This window comes from Pristis pectinata, chromosome 1 (genome assembly GCF_009764475.1).
Source record: "Pristis pectinata isolate sPriPec2 chromosome 1, sPriPec2.1.pri, whole genome shotgun sequence".
Taxonomy (NCBI): domain Eukaryota; kingdom Metazoa; phylum Chordata; class Chondrichthyes; order Rhinopristiformes; family Pristidae; genus Pristis; species Pristis pectinata.
Window position 1 is genome coordinate 55,457,673 of NC_067405.1, and position 20,030 is coordinate 55,477,702.

Below are 20,030 nucleotides of genomic sequence, written 5' to 3' on the forward strand. Positions count from 1 at the left end.
TGTAAATTCTGGAACACTTAGTGCTTTCCCTCCTATACTGATATATAGGAAACAATAATAGTCACATACACAAACATACATATAGGCACACTGAAGCTTACATACGGACTCAGATAAAGACACAGACAATCACACATAGATACATGTATGTGTGTGTGTATATGAATATGCATAAATATATGTACATATATGCATCACCATGAAATAGTACTGTAAATAACATAAATTAGTATTAAACTAGAAAGGGTGCAGAAAAGATTTACCAGGATGTTGCCTGGACTTGGGACCTGAGTTACAAGGAGAGGTTGCATAGACTCGGACTTTATTCCCTGGAACCTAGGAGATTGAAGGATGACCTGATAGAGGTATATAAAATCATGAGGGGCATGGACAGGGTGAAAGCATATAGTCTTTTTCCCCAGGGAAGGGTGTGCCAAAAACAAGAGGGCATAGGTTTAAGATCAGAGGCAAGAGATTTAAAAGGGACATCAGGGGCAGCAGCTTCACACAAAGGGTGGTGTATATTTGGAATGAGCTGCCAGAAATAGTGGTTGAGGCAGGCACATTAGCAACATTTAAAAGCTATCTAGATAAGAAAATGGATAGGAGAGATTTAGAGGCCTGTGGGCAAAATGTGGGCAGATAGAACTAGCTCGCTGGGCAACACAGTCGGCATGGACGAGTTGGGCCGAAGGGCCTGCTTCCATGCTGTATGACTCTATGATACGGCATGGACGAGTTGGGCCGAAGGGCCTGCTTCCATGCTGTATGACTCTATGATAAAGTCTCAATCCTGTGTGCTCAATTTTTCAGAATACAAATGGAATCCTGGCCATGCTTGATGAAGAATGCTTGCGTCCTGGTACAGTGACAGACGAGACCTTCCTGGAGAAGCTTAATCAAGTCTGTGCCATACATGAGCGTTTCGAAAGCAGGATGAGCAAAAGTTCCCGCTTCCTCAATGATACCTCTTTGCCTCACAACTGTTTCAGGATCCAGCACTATGCTGGCAAGGTACTGAAATCCAAGCTAATAAGTTTAGTTTCTTTTTATTCAAGGTTCATAAACTAATTAGAAAAGAAGCAAAAGAGACAGAGGATAATTTTCCTGTCTTCAGTTTCATAAGATATTGAAATTTAATCATTCTCTTTGAATTATGGAACACTGTCTAATTCCCAACTATTAGTGTGCTTCACAATGCATTCAATTATTCTTTTACATAAATGGATGTTATCTGTTGAATTATTGGGTTAATTCTGAAGTTGAATTAAGCATATCTTGAATGCCAGCATTTTCCTTTCTTGCTTTTATTAAATTAAGCTTGAAGAGAAATCACACAAGCAGATCTCAAGTGTAGTCACATGCTCTTAAGAGTTGGATATTTATATCTTGCCACTTGGCACGTTTTTGGGTCAATGAACAATCTGCTGGAGGAACTCAGTGGGTCGAGCAGCATCTGTGGGAGGAATGGAATCGCCGACAGTTCCTTTCCTCCCACAGATGCTGCTCAACCCACTGAGTTTCCCCGGCAGATTGTTTGTTGCTCCAGAATCCAGCATCTGCAGTCTCTTGTGTCTCCATGGCACCTTCTTTTGAGTGTTGTACTGAAGAATTTAAACATCACAGATTTTTTATACATGACTGAGTTCTACTAAGTAACCTGTTTTCTACTAATTACTCTCTTTATTCACTGCTTCCCCTTCAGAAACTTTTCACCCTTTGACTTGTGTTCCATCATGTGCAACTTCCTGTTTCTGTACAGCAGTTAATCAAATTATTCTTTGCTAATTGGGCACATATACTTTGCACACATTGAATATATTTCAAGATAAGATAAGATTTCTTTATTAGTCACATGTACATTGAAACACACAGTGAAATGCATCTTTTGCGTAGAGTGTTCTGCGGGCAGCCCGCAAGTGTCACCATGTTTCCAACACCAACACAGCATGCCCGCAACTTCCTAACCCATAAGTCTTTGGAATGTGGGAAGAAACCGGAGCACCCGGAGGAAACCCACGCAGATACAGGGAGAACATACAAACTCCTTACAGACAGTGGCTGGAATTGAACCCGGGTCGCTGGTGCTGTATAGTGTTACGCTAACCACTACACTACTGTGCTTTGCTGGTTCCTGAGCTAACTATCAAACCACCTTCCTGCTTGCCACGTCTCTACATTACCCTGATTTTGAAATAATGTCCTTTACAAAATTTGCATGCTAGGATGAAAATGACGCCTGGTGGCCTAAACATTGTTCAGTGCCTGGCAAGGCATGTTTGGTAGGTACTTCATGCCAGACCAACACATGTTTTTGAGGGTAGGCTGCTGCAGCATGCTACACTGTGTGAGGCTCAAGATATCATAGCATGTCAGCCTTAAACCATTAAAGAATGCAAAGGCTTTTACTCCCCAGAGTGTGCAGTAGAAAACAAGTTGACTGTGATCCTGCTTTCGGTCACAGTTGGGAGGGGAAGGGGAGGTAAAGGAGTTAAGCGAGGCAGAAGCACAGAAGCAGCTTCCCCTTTGCTGGATTCTAATGACCTGAGGCCTGTTCAGGCTGGTCCACTTTAACCTCTGCTGCAGCAGCCCTCATATGTGAAGTCCTGCTTCTGCACGAGCGGCCTCTGTCATCCAGTGGTCACGCACGCATGCATGAAAATCACAATATTGTTTCATGGGTTGCAGGCCATCGAATGCCACTGCGCATATCCGACCACTTTGGGAGCATTAGTGAATCGGAGGTGCAGGTGACCTGGAAGGGAATTTGCTGAGTTTATAGATGGTGCTTAAGTCCTGGATCATATTTCATCAAGAATTCTCTAATGAAACCACAACGTGTGGCACACATAAACCTTGTGCTGTGCAGTATAGCCTCTAGGCCAGCTTCAAATAGTTTATAGCCTGTTGCCAAACAGATAAGCACTGTTGGGAGGTCTAAACTACTACAACTTGTGGGATGTCCTATAAAAGTAACTGCAAATTTGGTCAGAATTGCCAAGATGTGATACTATTTGGACACAGCAGATTATGTGCAGTTCACCATCCAGCATCCAAATCTCTGATGCAACCTCCTCATGTACAAAATGTTTTGAAGTCTATCCCTATATTTTCTCTACACAGCTGAATTGTGAGGGTGCAGCTTACTCCTGAGGGGCTGCTGTTGAATTGTTTTGAGAGTATTTCTACAAAATGAATCACACCATTACTATTTTTGTTTCATCTTCAAGGTGATGTACCATGTGGAGGGATTTGTTGACAAAAACAATGACCTGTTGTACCGTGACCTGTCCCAAGCCATGTGGAAGACGAACCATGTGCTTGTCAAATCCCTTTTCCCAGAGGGAAACCCAGCTAAGATGTCCTTGAAGAGACCACCTACAGCTGGGTCACAGTTCAGGGCTTCTGTAGCAACTTTAATGAAAAATCTATTGACCAAAAATCCCAACTATATCAGGTAGGATTTGTTTAAAATTTTTAACTGTGTACAACAACCCAGATATGCCCACAGTGAATTCAACTACTGCGAATCATGTGAAATATTACAAAATACTGTAATGTGAAGCTCAGGATCCAGACATTTCCTGCTCTCTATCGAACTGAATGCCAGAGCAAATGCATCAGAGCACAGTATAAAACACAACATGAACCTTTCAAGAACTGCCTGTCTAGTAACTATATTCTCATTGCAAAAAATAACATTTATAATTCATCAATCCTTAAAAAATATGTTGTTTAAAAAAATATTCAGATGACATTTTCTTCAGAGTGTTGGAACATATTGACCAGTTACTGTTTTGGATGTAAGTTTATAACAATGGGTTACTCTTGAAAGGTTAGTCTAGCTTTTCATTCCATTTGTTAACTAAGCTGTTTATTTTCTATTTTTTTTGTCTGATTACTGTCATTGTGCCTTCTGTTAAGGACATAATTTGACATAATTTTTTTCACAAGGATTAGTTAAACTGTTCTGCTTATTTTTCAGTTAATCTGAGTTGTATGATTGTAAGGAATCCCTAACAAATTACTCAGAATTGTACAGTGCATATATATTTTTTGTAACATATTGCCTGGGTAAAGCAGCTGAAAGAATCTTGAGGTACACTTCTGAGTCATAACTCCACTTTCCCAGGGGTTTGGGTGTGAATCAGGTGAGTTCTTCTTCACATCCAATTTGTTGCGTTTTGCTGAGCGAGAAGAGGGGAGACTCAGAAAATCTGATTATTGCCTCCTTTTAGACAGAGTGTATTTTTACCAGGAGGAGGCTAAAGTGAGATATACAAAAATGTCACTCAATTGAATACTTGTTGCTTTATAGATGCATCAAACCGAATGATCAGAAGGCTCCTCTTATATTCATGGAGGCTCTAGTGCGCCACCAGATCAGCTATCTGGGCTTGATGGAGAATGTACGTGTGCGACGAGCTGGCTATGCTTTCAAGCAGCCTTATGAAAGCTGCCTGGAGAGATACAAGATGTTATGTTCACGGACCTGGCCCCACTGGAGGCAAGGGGCAAGGTATGGCAATCCAATTCGCTTTACTGCACCATTGAAAGCTCTGGAGAAAATATTTTTATGATTTAGATTTATAAACGCCATTGAAAGGTTATTGTTTTAAAACATATAGGTGTATCACACTCCCCCACTGGCCCAGTAGTGGCAGTGAGTAGCTGAGTCATTTAGGTAGGTTAGAAAATTACAAGTTCAATTGTCATTCTTCATCAGCAAGGGCAATTGTAGATGGGCTGGTTTTAATGGCAATTAATTGCCAATAAGAGCTGCCCACATTTCAGAAAATAAATAAAACAAATGTTGTGTTAGATTTTCTTTGAGCTATTTGCAGTCAAGGTGGGAGGTTGGACCCTGCAGTCAAGGTGGGAGGTTGGACCCTACAGTCAAGGTGGGAGGTTGGACCCGACAGTCGAGGTGGGAGGTTGGACCCTACAGTCGAGGTGGAAGGTTGGATGCTACAGTCGAGGTGGGAGGTTGGACCCGACAGTCGAGGTGGGAGGTTGGACGCATCAGTCGAGGTGGGAGAATGGACCCTACAGTCGAGGTGGGAGGTTGGACCCTACAGTCGAGGTGGGAGGATGGACCCTACAGTCGAGGTGGGAGGTTGGACCCTACAGTCGAGGTGGGAGAATAAACCCTAAAGTTGAGGTGGGAGCTTGGTCTCAGCAGTCAAGTAGGGGTATAATAGAGACTGCACTCGAGATCGGAAGATGGAAACTACAGTTGGGATGAGAGTATGGCCACTACAGTTGGCCTGAGATCTCCTGACCTGTATTGGAAGCAAATGGACCAGGGCTCCTGCTCCTGATATCTAGCTAGTAGACTTTGCTGGTGGAAAAATCAATAGTCATTCGTCACAAGCTGTAGTTGGTCATAGTACAAACAATGAAACAGTGTGGCCAACTCAAACACAGCAAGGTCCCATAAACAGCAGAAAGATAGGGATTAGATAATCTGTTTGAGCAATCTAGGTTGCAAGGTAAATCAGACAGTGAGGTTGAATTTTCCTACTTTTATTTTGTTTGCAATTATTTTACTACTGGCCTCTCACAAAACCTTTGGTGACCTGCAGGATGTTTTATAAAGTTTTCACTTTCCATCACCTCATCCTAAATTACCATTATGCGTGCATGAACCTTGGCAGTATGTGTCACCCCTTCAAGTAGACTACAGTGGGAGCCAACCTGCCCCTGGCTGTTATCTCTGCATGTAGGGCATGCTTCTGCAATGTGAACCAGTGAGCTCAGTGAACCAATGGGAACCAGGGTTGCATTTCTATTGCCATACCAGCTAAAATCAGCTGAGGCAGGCCAAATCAGGGAGCAAGCTTCCTGTTTCATACAACTCTGTAATTTGATAGATAAAGCTAATGAACCTTAGGGAAATGAGGGTTTCCTCAATTTTTAACGAACTAAATATTTACTTCACTGGCAAAATGGAGGCCTCTGATGTGAAGATTTAAGTGTAGATGATTAGCTGCATGACTAACACTTAATTTAATTTGAATAGCACAATGTATGTGGTGGTACAAAGCTTTAAACATTACTTAAGTCACACTCTGAAAATGTCAACATCTCTTTTTTTTATTTTGCAGTGATCTCCTGTAACAGTTGTGAGAAATAATCTAGTTTATATTTTGCTGAAGAAATTGAAAAGGAGAGGCTTCATTTTAACATATCCATTAACTAGAACTTCTAATTATATTTGTTTAATTAAAGGGATGGTGTTGAAGTGCTCCTGACTGAACTTCAGATCCCTTCAGAAGAGTTTTCATATGGTAGATCAAAGATATTTATTCGAAACCCAAGAACAGTAAGTAATTCTCTGCAGTAGTTTTTACAGTTATCTCAGGTTTCAGTGGATTCGTGTATCAATAGCAGTTATTAACATTAATCCAACATCTTAAATCAAAAACTGGACTAGTGCAACCTTTTGCAGTAATGAATTTGATAGCATGTTTATTGCTTCCATTTATTTTTGGTTTGAGAAGCATTCCTGCAAATAGCAATAGAATCAGTATCAGGTTTATTATCACTGACGTACATCATGAAAATTGTTGTTTTGCAGCAGGAGTACAGTGCAAGACGTAAAAATTACTACAAGTTACCCAAACAAAAAATAAAATAGTGCAAAAGAGGAATAATCAGCGAGTTTACTACTTCTGGCTGTGTGATTTCATTGACCAGAGGTATTCTGGTGCTGGTAACTGATCTGCGTATTAGGTTAATAACCCAGTGGATAAACTGACTTGGCAGAGGGGACCATGGAGCCAGCAACGGTCCACTAAATTGTACTGTTCAAACTATGCAAAAGAGGTCACTTTGCCTATTGCACCACTGGCACTCTGAAAGCGTCTTTTCTTGTAAAATGTTCCTTTTTTAATATAACTTTCCCTGCCTCCTTTAAATAATCTTCTGTATTCTGTTTCCATCACCATTTCTGGTAGGGCATTTTGCATTCTAACAGCCCACTTTTGTAAAACGTTGTTCTTCTAACTTCTCTATTTGGAACAACCTAATTTGAACTGAGTTGTCAGAGTGGTTTTGGACTTCTTGGATGTAATCTCAAAGGGTCTGAAAGTTGCATATCCCTGACCTTTACTATGATCTTAATGAATAAATTGCTGCATTTGCTTCTGCAGCTGTTTGAGCTGGAAGATCAGAGGAAGGGTCGTCTGGAAGATTTGGCCACGCTTATTCAGAAGATCTACCGTGGCTGGAAGTGCCGTACTCACTTCTTGTTGATGAAAAGAGCCAGATCATTATTTCGGCTTGGTCTAAGAGATATTTTGTAAGTGGTTTTCATAAGAATCTCTTGTGCAGCATCGCTTTAAGAAGAGTCAGCCCTGGAGGTTCTGTCCTTCCGTGCCCTTGTCCTTCCAAACTCTGGCATACCAATGTCAGATCCCGCACCTACTAAAGCAGGTTTTCCACTACAGCAGAGCAGCAGGAGCAACAACAACAACCCCCAGCATTTCTATAGCATTTTTAGAAGTAAAACAACCCAGGGCACTTTGTAGGAGCATTGTCAAATAAAATTTGATGCTGAGTCACATTAGGACAAATTAGGATACATTGCAGGTAAATTCTAATGAATGTCTTCAAAGAAGAACAAGGTGGAGAGATTTAGGGAGGGTATTGCATTGGATGGTTACCAGTGGTAGAATGAATACAGTCAGGGATTCATAAGAGGCAAGAGTTGGAGAAGCTCAAAGTACTTGGGGGATTAGAGGTCTCAAGGAAGATCCAAAGAGTGAATACTTCAAGGAAATTTCTGTTACTTTTTTTTAGATCAGCAGGTAGAAGCAGCATCCTAGGCCATGATGGTCTCGTGCATCAATGAAAAAGCACCATTTTTACAGTGTGCCTTTTGCATCATTATCCATTTGTTTGATGTTATTTTTCCTCATATTTTGGATGGAGGAAAATTTTGCATTCTAAATCACTGGAAGTACTAACTGCTATTCCTGTGGTAAAGTCAGCAGCAACTGAGAAAGAAACAGAGCAATAATGGAAAAGAAAAAGGGATGAATTGGAATCAAATTGGGCACAGAAAGAGGAATAAGAAGGGAATAAAGATTGGATTAAGAGAGAGACAGAAAAAAAACCCAGAAACTAATCACCTCCTGCAGGAAAGTGACTACAGGTGACCTCCCACATTACTGGGGTGGGTGGGGGAGGGGGAGAGGGTGGAGGCGTGGTGTTTCTAGAAAACAGACCATGTTCTGATTATCCATAATGCGGAGCCGTGTTACCTGCACGTGTATCGGTAAGTATTAGTTGAAAAAAAATCATTTTGTGTGATACATATATTCTGTGAGAGCGAATTTATTCTGTATTGCAAATTTTTGAGTAGTGATTTGTGAATTCTATAAGGCCGAATTTCAGTAACTCGAATGGCTACAATGAGGGCATTGCCCTGTACATGGGTTTAAATAATCCCTTACTGGGTTGGAAATGTGAAAGTCCTTGGAGAAAAGAAAGGTTCCTTCCCTGTAAGTAGCAGCCTAAATTTTCAGCAGGTACTTTAATTTTTTTCTGAAAATACAAATCAAGAAATTTCTGAGAGTCCAACAGCGAACACCCATTTTTGCATGGCTAATCACAGAATGTCCAGCTATAGCCAATCACTCATTACTATTTATATTATTTCACTTCTTCATCTTAAATTGCTGAATAATTATGGATAGGAAAGATTTAGAGAGATATGGGCCATACAAATAGAACGAGCTTAAATGGGCATCCTGGTTGGCATGGACGAGTTGAGCCAAAGGGCCTGTTTCCGTGCTCTATGACTCTGTGACTAATTGACACACATTTAACTATATCCACGTCAAACCTGGCAGCATTTTCCAAACAAATCCTGTGGTAATAAAATGGAAAACATAGGAAAAAATGTGATTTTGATATGAATTATTTTATCATTCATGGCCATTTGTGGATGCTCTTCCCTGCTTTGACTACATAATATTAATTTTTTTAAATGAGCTACATACACTAATTGAGACTTCACCACAGCCAATAGTGGGAAGGCATTGGAGGGTTCCTCTGTGATCTATCTGTAGTAAAATAATAAACCATTTTATAAAACTTGAGACATTATTCTCAACACAAAGCCAAAATCTTCTCTTGTGATTTGCAGCAAGTCTGAACCTGTTTCTACTGTCATGTAAACGCCCATGACAAAAATAAACACAGGAGATTATTAAAGCAATATAAACTAAGGATTTTGAAAAGTTATGTTTGTATGTTTTTGTTCTGGGTGCTTGTCAATGCAGTGTGGTTTACAGCCCAGTAAATACCATGCCTTGCTTTAGTACTAGTACATCAAAAGTTAAGAGGTGCTGATATGTCCCTGTGGAATGATGGAAGTATAAGAGGTCAAGTTTGGATCTGACCTTGGAAGTCATTAAAGTAAGACACCTGCAATTAAATATTCCCAGGAGTACAATACTTTCAGCAGTCTCCTGACTGTTGGATTTACGTTAACACGATATGAGAATCCAAGGCTAGCCTTTACTATTTTGTCCTCTACCATAGGCTGACCTACACTGTTTGATATTTTCGTTTATCGCCACAGCAAGAATTGTACTATTGCTTTGTGTTGTGAGTGTAAAAGACTTGGAAGAAGAAATAGAATGAGAGTTTGTCTCAGTCTTGTCTTGTATGGTACTATATTTAATTTCCTGAAGCAAATTAGGACTGCCAGATTAGTCTTTCAAAATGTTAATACTTCTCTCTCCCTGTCCTATTGAAATACTTCTGTGGGTTAGGTTATTGTAGAGGATGTTCCTTCTGCCTGCCAGCTGCAACCATCACCCCATGTCCTCCCGCTTCTCCCATATCCCTACCATCATCCCCATCCCACTGTCCTTGCTGGCAGAACAAAAAATATGCAAAACTGCGGTTGTCACTGATGCACTGTGTCCCACTTCAGCAATATTTTTGTAAGTGTTTGTATTTTCTGTGACAGATGGAAATTAGTCTAAAATTCACTGTTTCTATTGGACATTAATGCACATTTCTTACTTCCCACTGTTCTGGTTGTACCTTGCAAACACGCTGCACCTGCACTGGTGAATGGGTTTTAAAAGTACACAGTGCATTGTTTCCACACTGCTCAAGGCAATTAACACTGTCTGGGTCAAGCCATGGATGGTACTGAGAAATGGTTGAATTAGAATACCATTAAACTTGTCGATTTGGTGATTGTTCTCTTGTCAGACTGACAAGGCAATTGGAGAAAAACAGGAACATAGAAGTAAAGCTGCTGATGGTTCATTGTTTTGTACTCTTTGTTTTCAAGGTCCTCGGGGAGATGTCAAGCTTTTGTAAAGTGCAACATAATAATCACGTCCAAGCTTGCTGCCGGCAGTGAGCTACCCACATTTATCCTAACTAGTATGATTAAGGCACACTCATCTTTCATGGATCCACCATTGTCAACTTGTTGCTAAGTACTGGCCCAGTCCCAATGATGAGGCCCGGCACAATGGCATAGCCTCTCAGAATGTAATGTGGATCGGTCCAGAATAAGCCCTGCCCTCAAAACAGCTGAGAAGCACCTTGGAAGGCAGCAAGGCCATACCTCAGCTTCTCACATTATTAAACTTGAAAGAATCAAAACCTATTAAAAATCAATTAACATCTTAAAAATTATAAAAATGTTAAATAACCAACTTAGAACATACAGTATAAGTCTATTAATTGGAAAATTATAAATTATCCAATAGTTACCTGGGTCCTTTGGAGATATTCCCCTCCATTGAAATAAGTGGAATCGCTATTCAGCAAGTAGATCCTCTGGCATAACTGCTGCAAGTTCATGCTCCTCCACCAGATTCATTGTGGATGCTAACGCCAGGAAATTCCTGGTCCATAGCTGCCAGCAAGTTCAAGATTTCTGTATTCTGCTGTCAGTCCCGAGTGAAACTGCTGGCATTTTCGCTGGTCTTTGTCCATATCAATCACTTGTACTGAAGTCAACTCTGGGAAAATATAGATTATGTTTCCAAGACTGATTTTACTTACACCCTCCCTTTTCCTTTGTTTGGATGCTAATTTATGCCGGACTTTGTTTTTATGTGGGCTATTCACCTCACTCACCTCACCCAATTCTTCACGAGATGAGAGTAGCCATTGAGCAACACAAGAATAGTGCATTTAGTACTGTCCTCATCAGAGGTCCATGTTTATAGCAGTGGTTACAACATTAGCATTGGATTTTGGTTAGCTTTGTTCCCTCTATCCCTACCCCTGATCCAGTTACTTAAATGGAACCAAATTTTGGAAGTTTCCAATTCTGGCAATTGCATCCAGTAGAAAAGTCTCTACTTTTCCTGGGCTGACATTAGCTAACTTGGAATAAAAGTCAGGATCATTTTGACTTGCATGGCATGTTTTCTCATTGGCCAGTAATTTGGCCAGTTGGTCACCAATTCTTATCATGCAAAAGGTGACTGCAACCAACTAAGTTAAGGATTTCACCTGGCACTTGTTTGCTTTAAGAAACTAACAAAGCTTTGATATTTTTCAATATAGCAACAGAAAAAATATCTAAGGCTGAAGATGGTGACCGTACATATTCAGTCATATATCAGAGGATGGAAGGTAAGTTTCAAAGAAAAAGTAATTTTCCTTCAAATTTTTTGCTATGTTTTCCAGTAAAAGTCATTTAAAACTTTTTCATCTCTCATTATTGGGAAAAATTCTCAGGGACAGGATTTATGTTTACTTAGAAAGGCAGGAACTGATCTGGGGGAGTCAGCATGGTCTCGTGCAGGGGAAATCCTATTTCACAAATTTGATTAAGTTTTTCGAGGAGGTAACTAAGAAAATCAATAAAGGCAAAATAGTAGACATGGTACACATGGACTTCGGCAGGCTTTTGACAATATCCTGCACGGTAGGCTGGTCCAAAAGATTAAAGCACATGGGATTCGAGGTGTGTTGGCAAACCTAATCAAAAATTGGCTCAGTGAAAGGAGGCAGAGGGTAGTGGTGGAGGTTTGTTTTTCTGACTGAAAGTCTGTAACCAAGTATGAGGTAATGCATTTTGAGACATTAAATACTGGCAAGACAAATACAGTAAATGGTAAAGACCTTAGGAGTGTTAATGTACAGAGAGTCCATGGGGTTCCAGTTCAGAGCTCCCTGAAAATGGTGACACAGTTTGATAGAGCAGTGAAGAAGGCATTCGGCAGGCTTGCCTTCATAGGCCGATGCATTGAGTATAAGAGTTGGGACGTCATGTTGCAGCTGTGCGAAGCATTTGGCTTGGTCTTAGAAGACAGAGGGCAGTGGTGGGGGGATGTTTCTCTGATTGGAGGTCTGTGACCAGTGGTGTTCTGCATGGATCAGTGCCGAGACCTCTGTTGTCTGTGATACGTATAAATGATCTGGATGAAAATGTAGGTGGTCTGATCAATAAGTTTGCAGACAACACAAAAAATTGGTGGAATTGTGGATAGTGAGGAAGGTTATCAGAGGGTACAAAAGGATATAGATCAGTGGGAAATATGGGCAGAGAAATGGCAGATGGAACTTAATCTTGACAAGTGTAAGGTGTTGCATTTTGGGAGGTCAAATGCAAGAGGAAAGTATACAGTAAATGGCAGGGCCCTTAGGTGCACAGAAGGATCTTGGGGAGCAAGTCCATAGCTCCCTGAAAGTGACAAGTGAATAGGGTGGTTAAGAAGGCATATGGCATGCTTGCCTTCATTGGCTGGGGCATTGTCTAAAAGTCAGGAAGTCATGTTGCAGCTGTACAAAGCTTTAGTTAGGCCCCATTTGGAGTATTGTGTGCAGATATGGTCACTGTGTTTGGAGAGGATGCAGAAGGGGTTCAACAGGATGTTGCCTGGATTGGAGAGTATTAGCTATAAGGAGAGGTTGGACAAACTTGGGTTGTTTTTTCTGGAGCATCGGAGGCTGAGGGGCAACCTGACAGAAGCATATAAATTTATGAGAGCAAAGTTTGGGTAGATAGTCTTTTTTCCCCAGGGTCAAATGTCAAATACCAGAGGGCATAGTTTTGAGGTGAGGGGGAGAAAAGTTTAAAGAAGAATTTGCAAGGCAAGTTTTTGTTTTACACAGTGGTGGGTGCTTGGAATGTGCTGCCAGGGAAGGTGGTAGAAGCAGATATGATTGCAATGTTTAAGAGGCATTTAGACAGACACATGAACAGGCAGGGAATAGAGGGATACAGACCATGTGCAGGCAGATGGGATTAGTTAGATTGGTATCATGGTCGGTGCAGATGTTGTGGGTGGTAGTTCCTGTACTGTACCGTTCTATGGTTAGGCTGCATTTGGAGTATTATGCACAGTTGCCATACTGCAGAAAAGATGTGATAGCAGTAGAAAGAGTTCAGGTAAGAATCACCAGGATGTTACCTGGAATGGAGGACTTTTGTTACAAGGAGAAATTGGAGAGGATGGATTTGTTCTTACAAGAGCATGGGAGGGTGAGGGGTGACTTTATAGAGGTTTATATGATTATGAGGGACATAGATAAGATACATAGAGTGTTATTTCTCAGGGCAGGGGAGTTTAAAACCAGAGGGCATAGGTTTAAGGTGAGAGGGGAGAAATTTAAAGGTGTTCTGAGGGGCTAGTTTTTCCACACAGAGGGTGATAATTATATTGGTACCAGGGAAAGTGCAAAAGGCAGATACAATTGCAATGTTTAAAAGGCATTCGGACAAGTACTTGGATAAGAATGGGACCTAATGTGGCCAAGTGGGATTAGCATAGATAGGCAACAGGGTCAGCATGGGTGAGTTGGACCTAAGGGCCAGTTTCATTGCGGTACAACTCCATGACTGTCAGCCAAACACGTAACAACATAAACAGGACTGTGGAAAAGCTAACTGTGCTACTGTCCAGGCTCAACAAGAAATTACAGAAGGTGTGCAGCCATATTGAGCATCCTAATGAGGGGAAGGTATCTTCCCTACGAAAAGTGCAAATTCTACTTTATATTTATTTTATTTTCCTCCACGCACGCTACCCACTTCCCCACTATAGGCACGCAAACTTTTGCGGGAACTAAAGCACCAGAAGCGTTGTGAGGAGTCAGCTACAACAATTGCAGCCTATTGGCGAGGAACTCAGGTATGAAGAGTTGCTATTTCCTGCTGGGTTATCTCTGGACTATTAAAACTTGTTTTATTTCCTGACCACTTAAAATTGAAGCAACTTTGACTGCATCCATCTCTCCGTGGAAGAAACTCTTTCTTTACCACATAATTGTTCAATGTTCATTTTATTAAAAAAAATGTTTTCTCTTGGCTTCAGCTAATTTCTCTTGTACTGCTTCCATTTTCTCCCCTGTGCTACCATTCTTCGTAATAACTATTCAGGCCCGAAAGGATCTGAGGCAACTGAAGGAGGCGGCTAGGCATAAAAACGCTATTGCTGTTATTTGGGCTTACTGGCTTGGATACGAGGTATTTCACAACATCCATCCTCACCTCTGCAACATTGATCCTTCCCACCCTCTTTCCTACACTCTTAACCATTAGTATATTCAGTGCTCACGATAAAAGCATGATGAAACCAGCAATACTCCTTTTCAGAATAGTTAGATTGCTAATGCAATAATCTGCTGCATGCCATTGAATAATGCAGCATGTGATATGTTAACTTGAAAACTGCACTTTGTGGGATGAAAGATCACTGTGACTTACTAACCGCCATTATTGTTTCAAGGTCTAATGTCATTTTAATTGTGAGATGTTACTTAGCCTTCATGATTCACATAGTTTGTTATGTTACATAGCCAGGTAGTACTTTGGTCAACCAGTGGTTTCTGGCCTGCTTGTGAAAGCAAGTAATTTTGCATACTTCCTCAGTGAAGTTAATTTGTTGCAATGGTAAACAAATTGACATCCCAGTGTATTCTGCTACAAAGACTTGCCCAGGTCATCAAAAGGAGAAGGGAAGTTGAGAAGGGTTGGATGATGAGTTCACCCTGGCCTCACTTGTGCAAATCACCGCACGTGTACATAGTGATTGCTCATACAGTTACGTGTATGGGCAGTGAGGGAGGGGAGACGCTAAGTTTGAAGAGGATCGAGAGAAGAGCTTAAGAAGTGCAGTGGGGGAGGAATGGCAATGGAGGCACTTCAGCGTTGCACTGCTTCTCTCCAGATCTTTGGGGCAATTGTAGTAGAGCCTGGCTACCCGATCAAAGCCTCATAGGACCAGACTATATGTCTCAGGTTCCGGTTGTCTTTGGTTTGCATTCTGATGATACATTTGAGTTTAGGTTGTGCTGTACTGACACAGCAGAGAACCTGATCCAGTAAGGATGAGTTGCTTAATGTTCCAGCATAACATGTTTGAGATTGCTTTATGTACTTCAATGTCTGGGATGGGTATGGAAAAGAATGCACTCTGGTTGGGTCAGGCTTTAATTTTATACCCAAGCAGACTCTATTGTGTAACAATATCAGAATATTTATGTACAAATGGACATATTTATAGTACAGATCAACACAGCTGAAGAGAAATTCCATTCCTCAAAGTAAAATTCTATTATTAGAATGTCCCATGTTTTAATATTCCATGATATTCAAAGCCTGTGCCTGATATGACGTTGTGGTTCAGGAATGATGTCAGGAAGCCTTTCAAAATCTGGAATATCTCAGAGAGTTAGCCTTTCTATGTACCATGCCTTGAGAAAAAAACAAATACATTTTTGCAAGTAATGGGATAAGGGGAACTTGTGGCATTTTCCCCTTGAGGTAGATGATAACCTATATATATATTTTACACACTTTCTCCATCAAAATCAATATCCTAATCGGTGGATAAGAGTTAGAAACCTATCTTGTATCAGTGTAAAAATTGTCTGAAAAAAAAGGTGATTTATCTGTGACTATGGTTAGAATTCTCATGCCCACATTTCCTTTGAGACATTTAAGGAATCTGAGGAATTATTGTTTGTGCAGTGTTTTGGATGAATTGAAGTGAAGCAGATTTGTTTTCTATCTGCATGGCAACAGCAGGATTGGGAAGGAAGTTATATTAGTTTTCTACTTGCTTAGCTCTCTTTAAATGGTAAATAGCTGGTGTCAAAACTAGCCATTGACTGCTTGTACAGATATTCAGTAAAGTACTTGCAACACTCATGAGACTGGGAAGGCTGACTACCTGAAATTGTTAAATACAGTCTTGAGTCCAGAAGGCTGTAATATGCCTTGCTAGAAGGTGTGGTGCTGCTCTTTGAACTTATGTGAGGTTTGTCCGAACAATGTAGGTGGCTGAAGTTAGCAAGACCAGAGAGGGAGTAGGATGGAGAATTAGTAACAGGCAACTGGAAGTTCAGCATCACCTTAATAGACTGAACAGATGTGTTCTGCAAAGCGATCCCCTAATTTGCATTTAGTTTGCTCACTGCAAAGTAGACTACATGAAGAGCAGCGAATGCAATATACCAAAATAAAAGAGGTACAAGTGAATCACTGCTGCACCTCAGTGGAATGTTTGGGTCCCTGGATGGTGACAGGTTCTCAAATGCATCTGTTCCATTTCCAATGCTTTTGCTCTCATTGCCTCTTCTCCCGCCTAGTATAATCATAGGGTTCTCCTTCCACCCACTTCCAACAAATAACTTTCAACATCTCTGATGTGATGCCAACACCAAAAACATCATTTTCTCTCCTCCTTATGCATTCTCAATAAACGTTCCTTCTGGGAAGCTTCCGGCAGCAAAGATGGAGAAACTTTTGCATTCTGTGTGACAGCAGGAACCATCACCATCATAGTGAATGATGAACCAGGCAAAGAGGTCAGGGATGGGGCCTGAAACAAAGAGACTGGGATAGCTCGGACCCATGCAGGTTCTCATAGTTATACACTTTATATAGAGGAACTAAGTAGAGTTAAAGGAGAAATTGTTCAATGTGAACAAGTTCAATCAAGTGAAGAATGGTGGTGGAGGGGGACTGGTTAAGCCTTTGTTGGGAAGAAGCAAACATCTCCTGGGCTGTCCTGGTGTGGAATGGGGATGTGGAGGGATTGGACTTCCATGTTGAAAATGAGCCAGTTGGGTGAGGAAAATGGAAATTGTTAAAGTGGCTCAACAGAAGTGTCATAGATATGCTTATGAAGAGCTCGGGCGAAGGGTGAAAGAACAGAATTGAGACAGGAAGATCTATGTTCCATGAGACAAGAACAGGCTGAAACAATAAGTCCACCAAGACAATTCTGCATGTGGATCTTAGGGAGGAGGTAGAGGTGGAGGAAAGTACCAGGAGTTTGGAGGTTGTGGAAGGAAGACCTTCAGGGGAAGTGAAGTCTTTGACTGTGTGGGAAACAACTGCCTTGTGCTCTGTGGTGGGCTGGTGGACTAGTGGAATGTATGAGTATATGTCAGAGCTAGCATTCAGCCCCTGTGGGGTAGGAGTCAGTTTGCTAAGGAACAGCAGCACTATCCTTGTCAGCAGGTGTGATAATTTTGGGGCAGTCTTAATATTCAGACTGGTGCAAGTTCAGAGGAGGAAAGGAGAGTGAGTTAACAGTGTGGAGAAATTGAGATGTCCAATGTCACGCTGGCACTTTGCAATGAAACCTGAAGGGGATATGAGGCCGTGTCCAGGTGGATGGAGAATTTAGAAGAAGGGAGGAAAAGTCCACTGTCCACAGAACAGGTCTGATCCAAGAACTGAATGGTCAACTCATGTTCCTGTGTTCTTATGCACTTAAAGTAGCATTTGCCATTGCCATTTGTAGAAAGTGATAACAGAAAAGTGAGGCCACAAAATCTAAGTTGTCAGTCCAAGTGCGAAATGTTATTTAGTGCATGAACAGTCCCACTGGAAGAGAATAAACGAGCAATTGAAAGAATGAAATCTTTAGGGATGAGGACAATGCTCATTTGGCAATGATAGTTCAGAACCAAACCAACTCTTTGTTGGAGATCTGATTGTCAAAGCCAGTTAATCTGACTCAGTGAAATCTAGGAAGGAAGGAGAGACATCAGCGGCAGCTGGGATCCCCATCTGGCTTAAGATAACCTTGCAAGAAGTATCCCAACCAAGTCGGGTCCAAATGGGAAGTTTACCCTTGCTCAGGTAGCCAAAATAGTTTAAGCAATTTAAATTCTAGCAGGATCTCTGCATAAGCAGGAAACCCTGAACTTTGATTTACAAAAAATAATGTGTTTCACACTTGGACTTCTGACTGGCCAATAACAAAACACATATGAATATACAGATGTCTAGTCTGGCTATTGTTATGGAATTGAAGAGTAGAAGATCCAGTAATTGGACTTGAGGCATTTAACGTATTTTCTGTTGTTTATTCTATAGCTATGTTTTGTATGCGGACATTTATACCTGCTCATGTGGCATGCTTTCTCAATTTTAATTCATTTTCTTTCACTGATTTTTGGGGGCATCCTTTTTCTATTTACCTGCTTCACTTTTATATCTACCAATCTATCTCTTCGTTCGTTATGTGCGACCTTCTAGGCACGGAGAGAATTGAAACGCCTGAAGGAGGAGGCCAGGCGTAAACATGCCGTTGCTGTCATTTGGGCTTACTGGCTTGGACTGAAGGTACTTCCCCATTCAATCTCCCTCTAAACTCCATCCCAATGGAAACTATATTAACCACTAATCCTGATCATTCCAAACTTCCACTAACTTTAGTCACTCCAATCCAGCAATTTTTGTTTTATCTGTACCTTTAACTGAAATCAGCAAAGTTTTATTGAAGTTAGTTTACTGCATTTCTGTTTGCTATTGATACACCTGTGTCTTGTCGCATTTGGAGTTTGTTGAAGTCAGCCACTCAAACCCAAGTGAACTGTCACTACTTAACTCTTTAGTAAGCAAATGTCACCCACACCATTCTCAAGTAGTTCACGATATTGTATTTTTACTATGTCAAAGGGATAATAAATGCAGCTGGAAATACTCAATGGGTATAGCCACATCTATGGAAAGAGAACTATTCTGACGAAGATTCTTCAACCTGAAACATTAACTTTGTTTATCTTCCCACAGATGCAGCCCGACCTGCTGAGTATTAAAATATTTTCTGTTTTTATTTTAGATTTCCAGCATCTGCAGCCTTTATGATTTTCATGTACACCGTAAGGGTTTCTCTGACCAACACACATATGTACACATTTTGGATAAACTTAACTCCTTTAGAATTGCTGCTTTCAGTCAGCTTCATGCTTGTCTAATTGGTGATATCCCTAACCAAAACTGTCTTTGCAGCTTGCTGTATAAGGTTACAAGTGTTTGGTGGTAGTATTTTCTTTTAAACTTCAGCACAACTGAATATCAGGGCTCCACAACCATCTGTTTGAGCAATTAGATTTAAAAGGGAGTTTGTAGCCTTAGCTGATGGCTAGTTTAATGCTAAAATCCTATAACCAGGCCCGTGGCAAGGGTTTTTCAGCACCCAGCACCACACCAAGAATCGTGAAGGAAGTTAGTGTGTAGATGTGTTACACCATTGGCTTAAGATGCTGTGGGGTCCAAAAAAGAGTACAGCATAATCCCTAACTCCATCCTGTAACTTTTAGAAAGATAAAGTTGCCAGTAGTATCTCTTGCAAATATTTACAACATAATAGCTAGTGCTGCTGATTTGAAAGACACTATAGTGAGTTTTAAATGTCAGGTGAGAGTCAATGCAACATTTACATCTTCAGGCTTTTGTTTGTAAGGTTAATTGTTAGCATCAGTTAGATCAGAGGTCCACACAGTGTGACTCCATGGTCATCTGCAACTCCGTGGCAATCTACAGCTTGTTCTCCCTTCACCTGTGTCCTTTGGCTGGCACATGTGCTCCTTGTCCTCTCAACCGTGCCAAGCCAGATTTAGTGCTATTGCATCTCTTCGTCCTCGGCTAAACTGACAAACAAAGCCGGATCATTGGAAGGTAACACTGACAACCATTAAACCCGAACTCTTGTTAGCGTCGTCAGTAGTTGACTGTTTCTTTGCTCTTCCAGTGGGAAAGTACAAAGGGCTCGTGTAACAATGAACCACAGTGA

General features: G+C 41.0%; 1 protein-coding gene across 1 annotated transcript in view; it reads left to right on the forward strand.

The window, feature by feature from the left end:
- LOC127572193 (unconventional myosin-Ib-like) overlaps positions 1 to 20,030 on the forward strand; it is a 204,044-nt gene that overhangs the window by 165,549 nt on the left and 18,465 nt on the right. Inside the window, 9 exon segments of the mRNA XM_052019109.1 lie at positions 814 to 1,014; positions 3,231 to 3,457; positions 4,319 to 4,519; positions 6,232 to 6,325; positions 7,155 to 7,257; positions 7,260 to 7,303; positions 11,554 to 11,622; positions 14,040 to 14,126; positions 18,491 to 18,577. Of these exon segments, the coding sequence (XP_051875069.1) occupies positions 814 to 1,014; positions 3,231 to 3,457; positions 4,319 to 4,519; positions 6,232 to 6,325; positions 7,155 to 7,257; positions 7,260 to 7,303; positions 11,554 to 11,622; positions 14,040 to 14,126; positions 18,491 to 18,577 (1,113 nt within the window).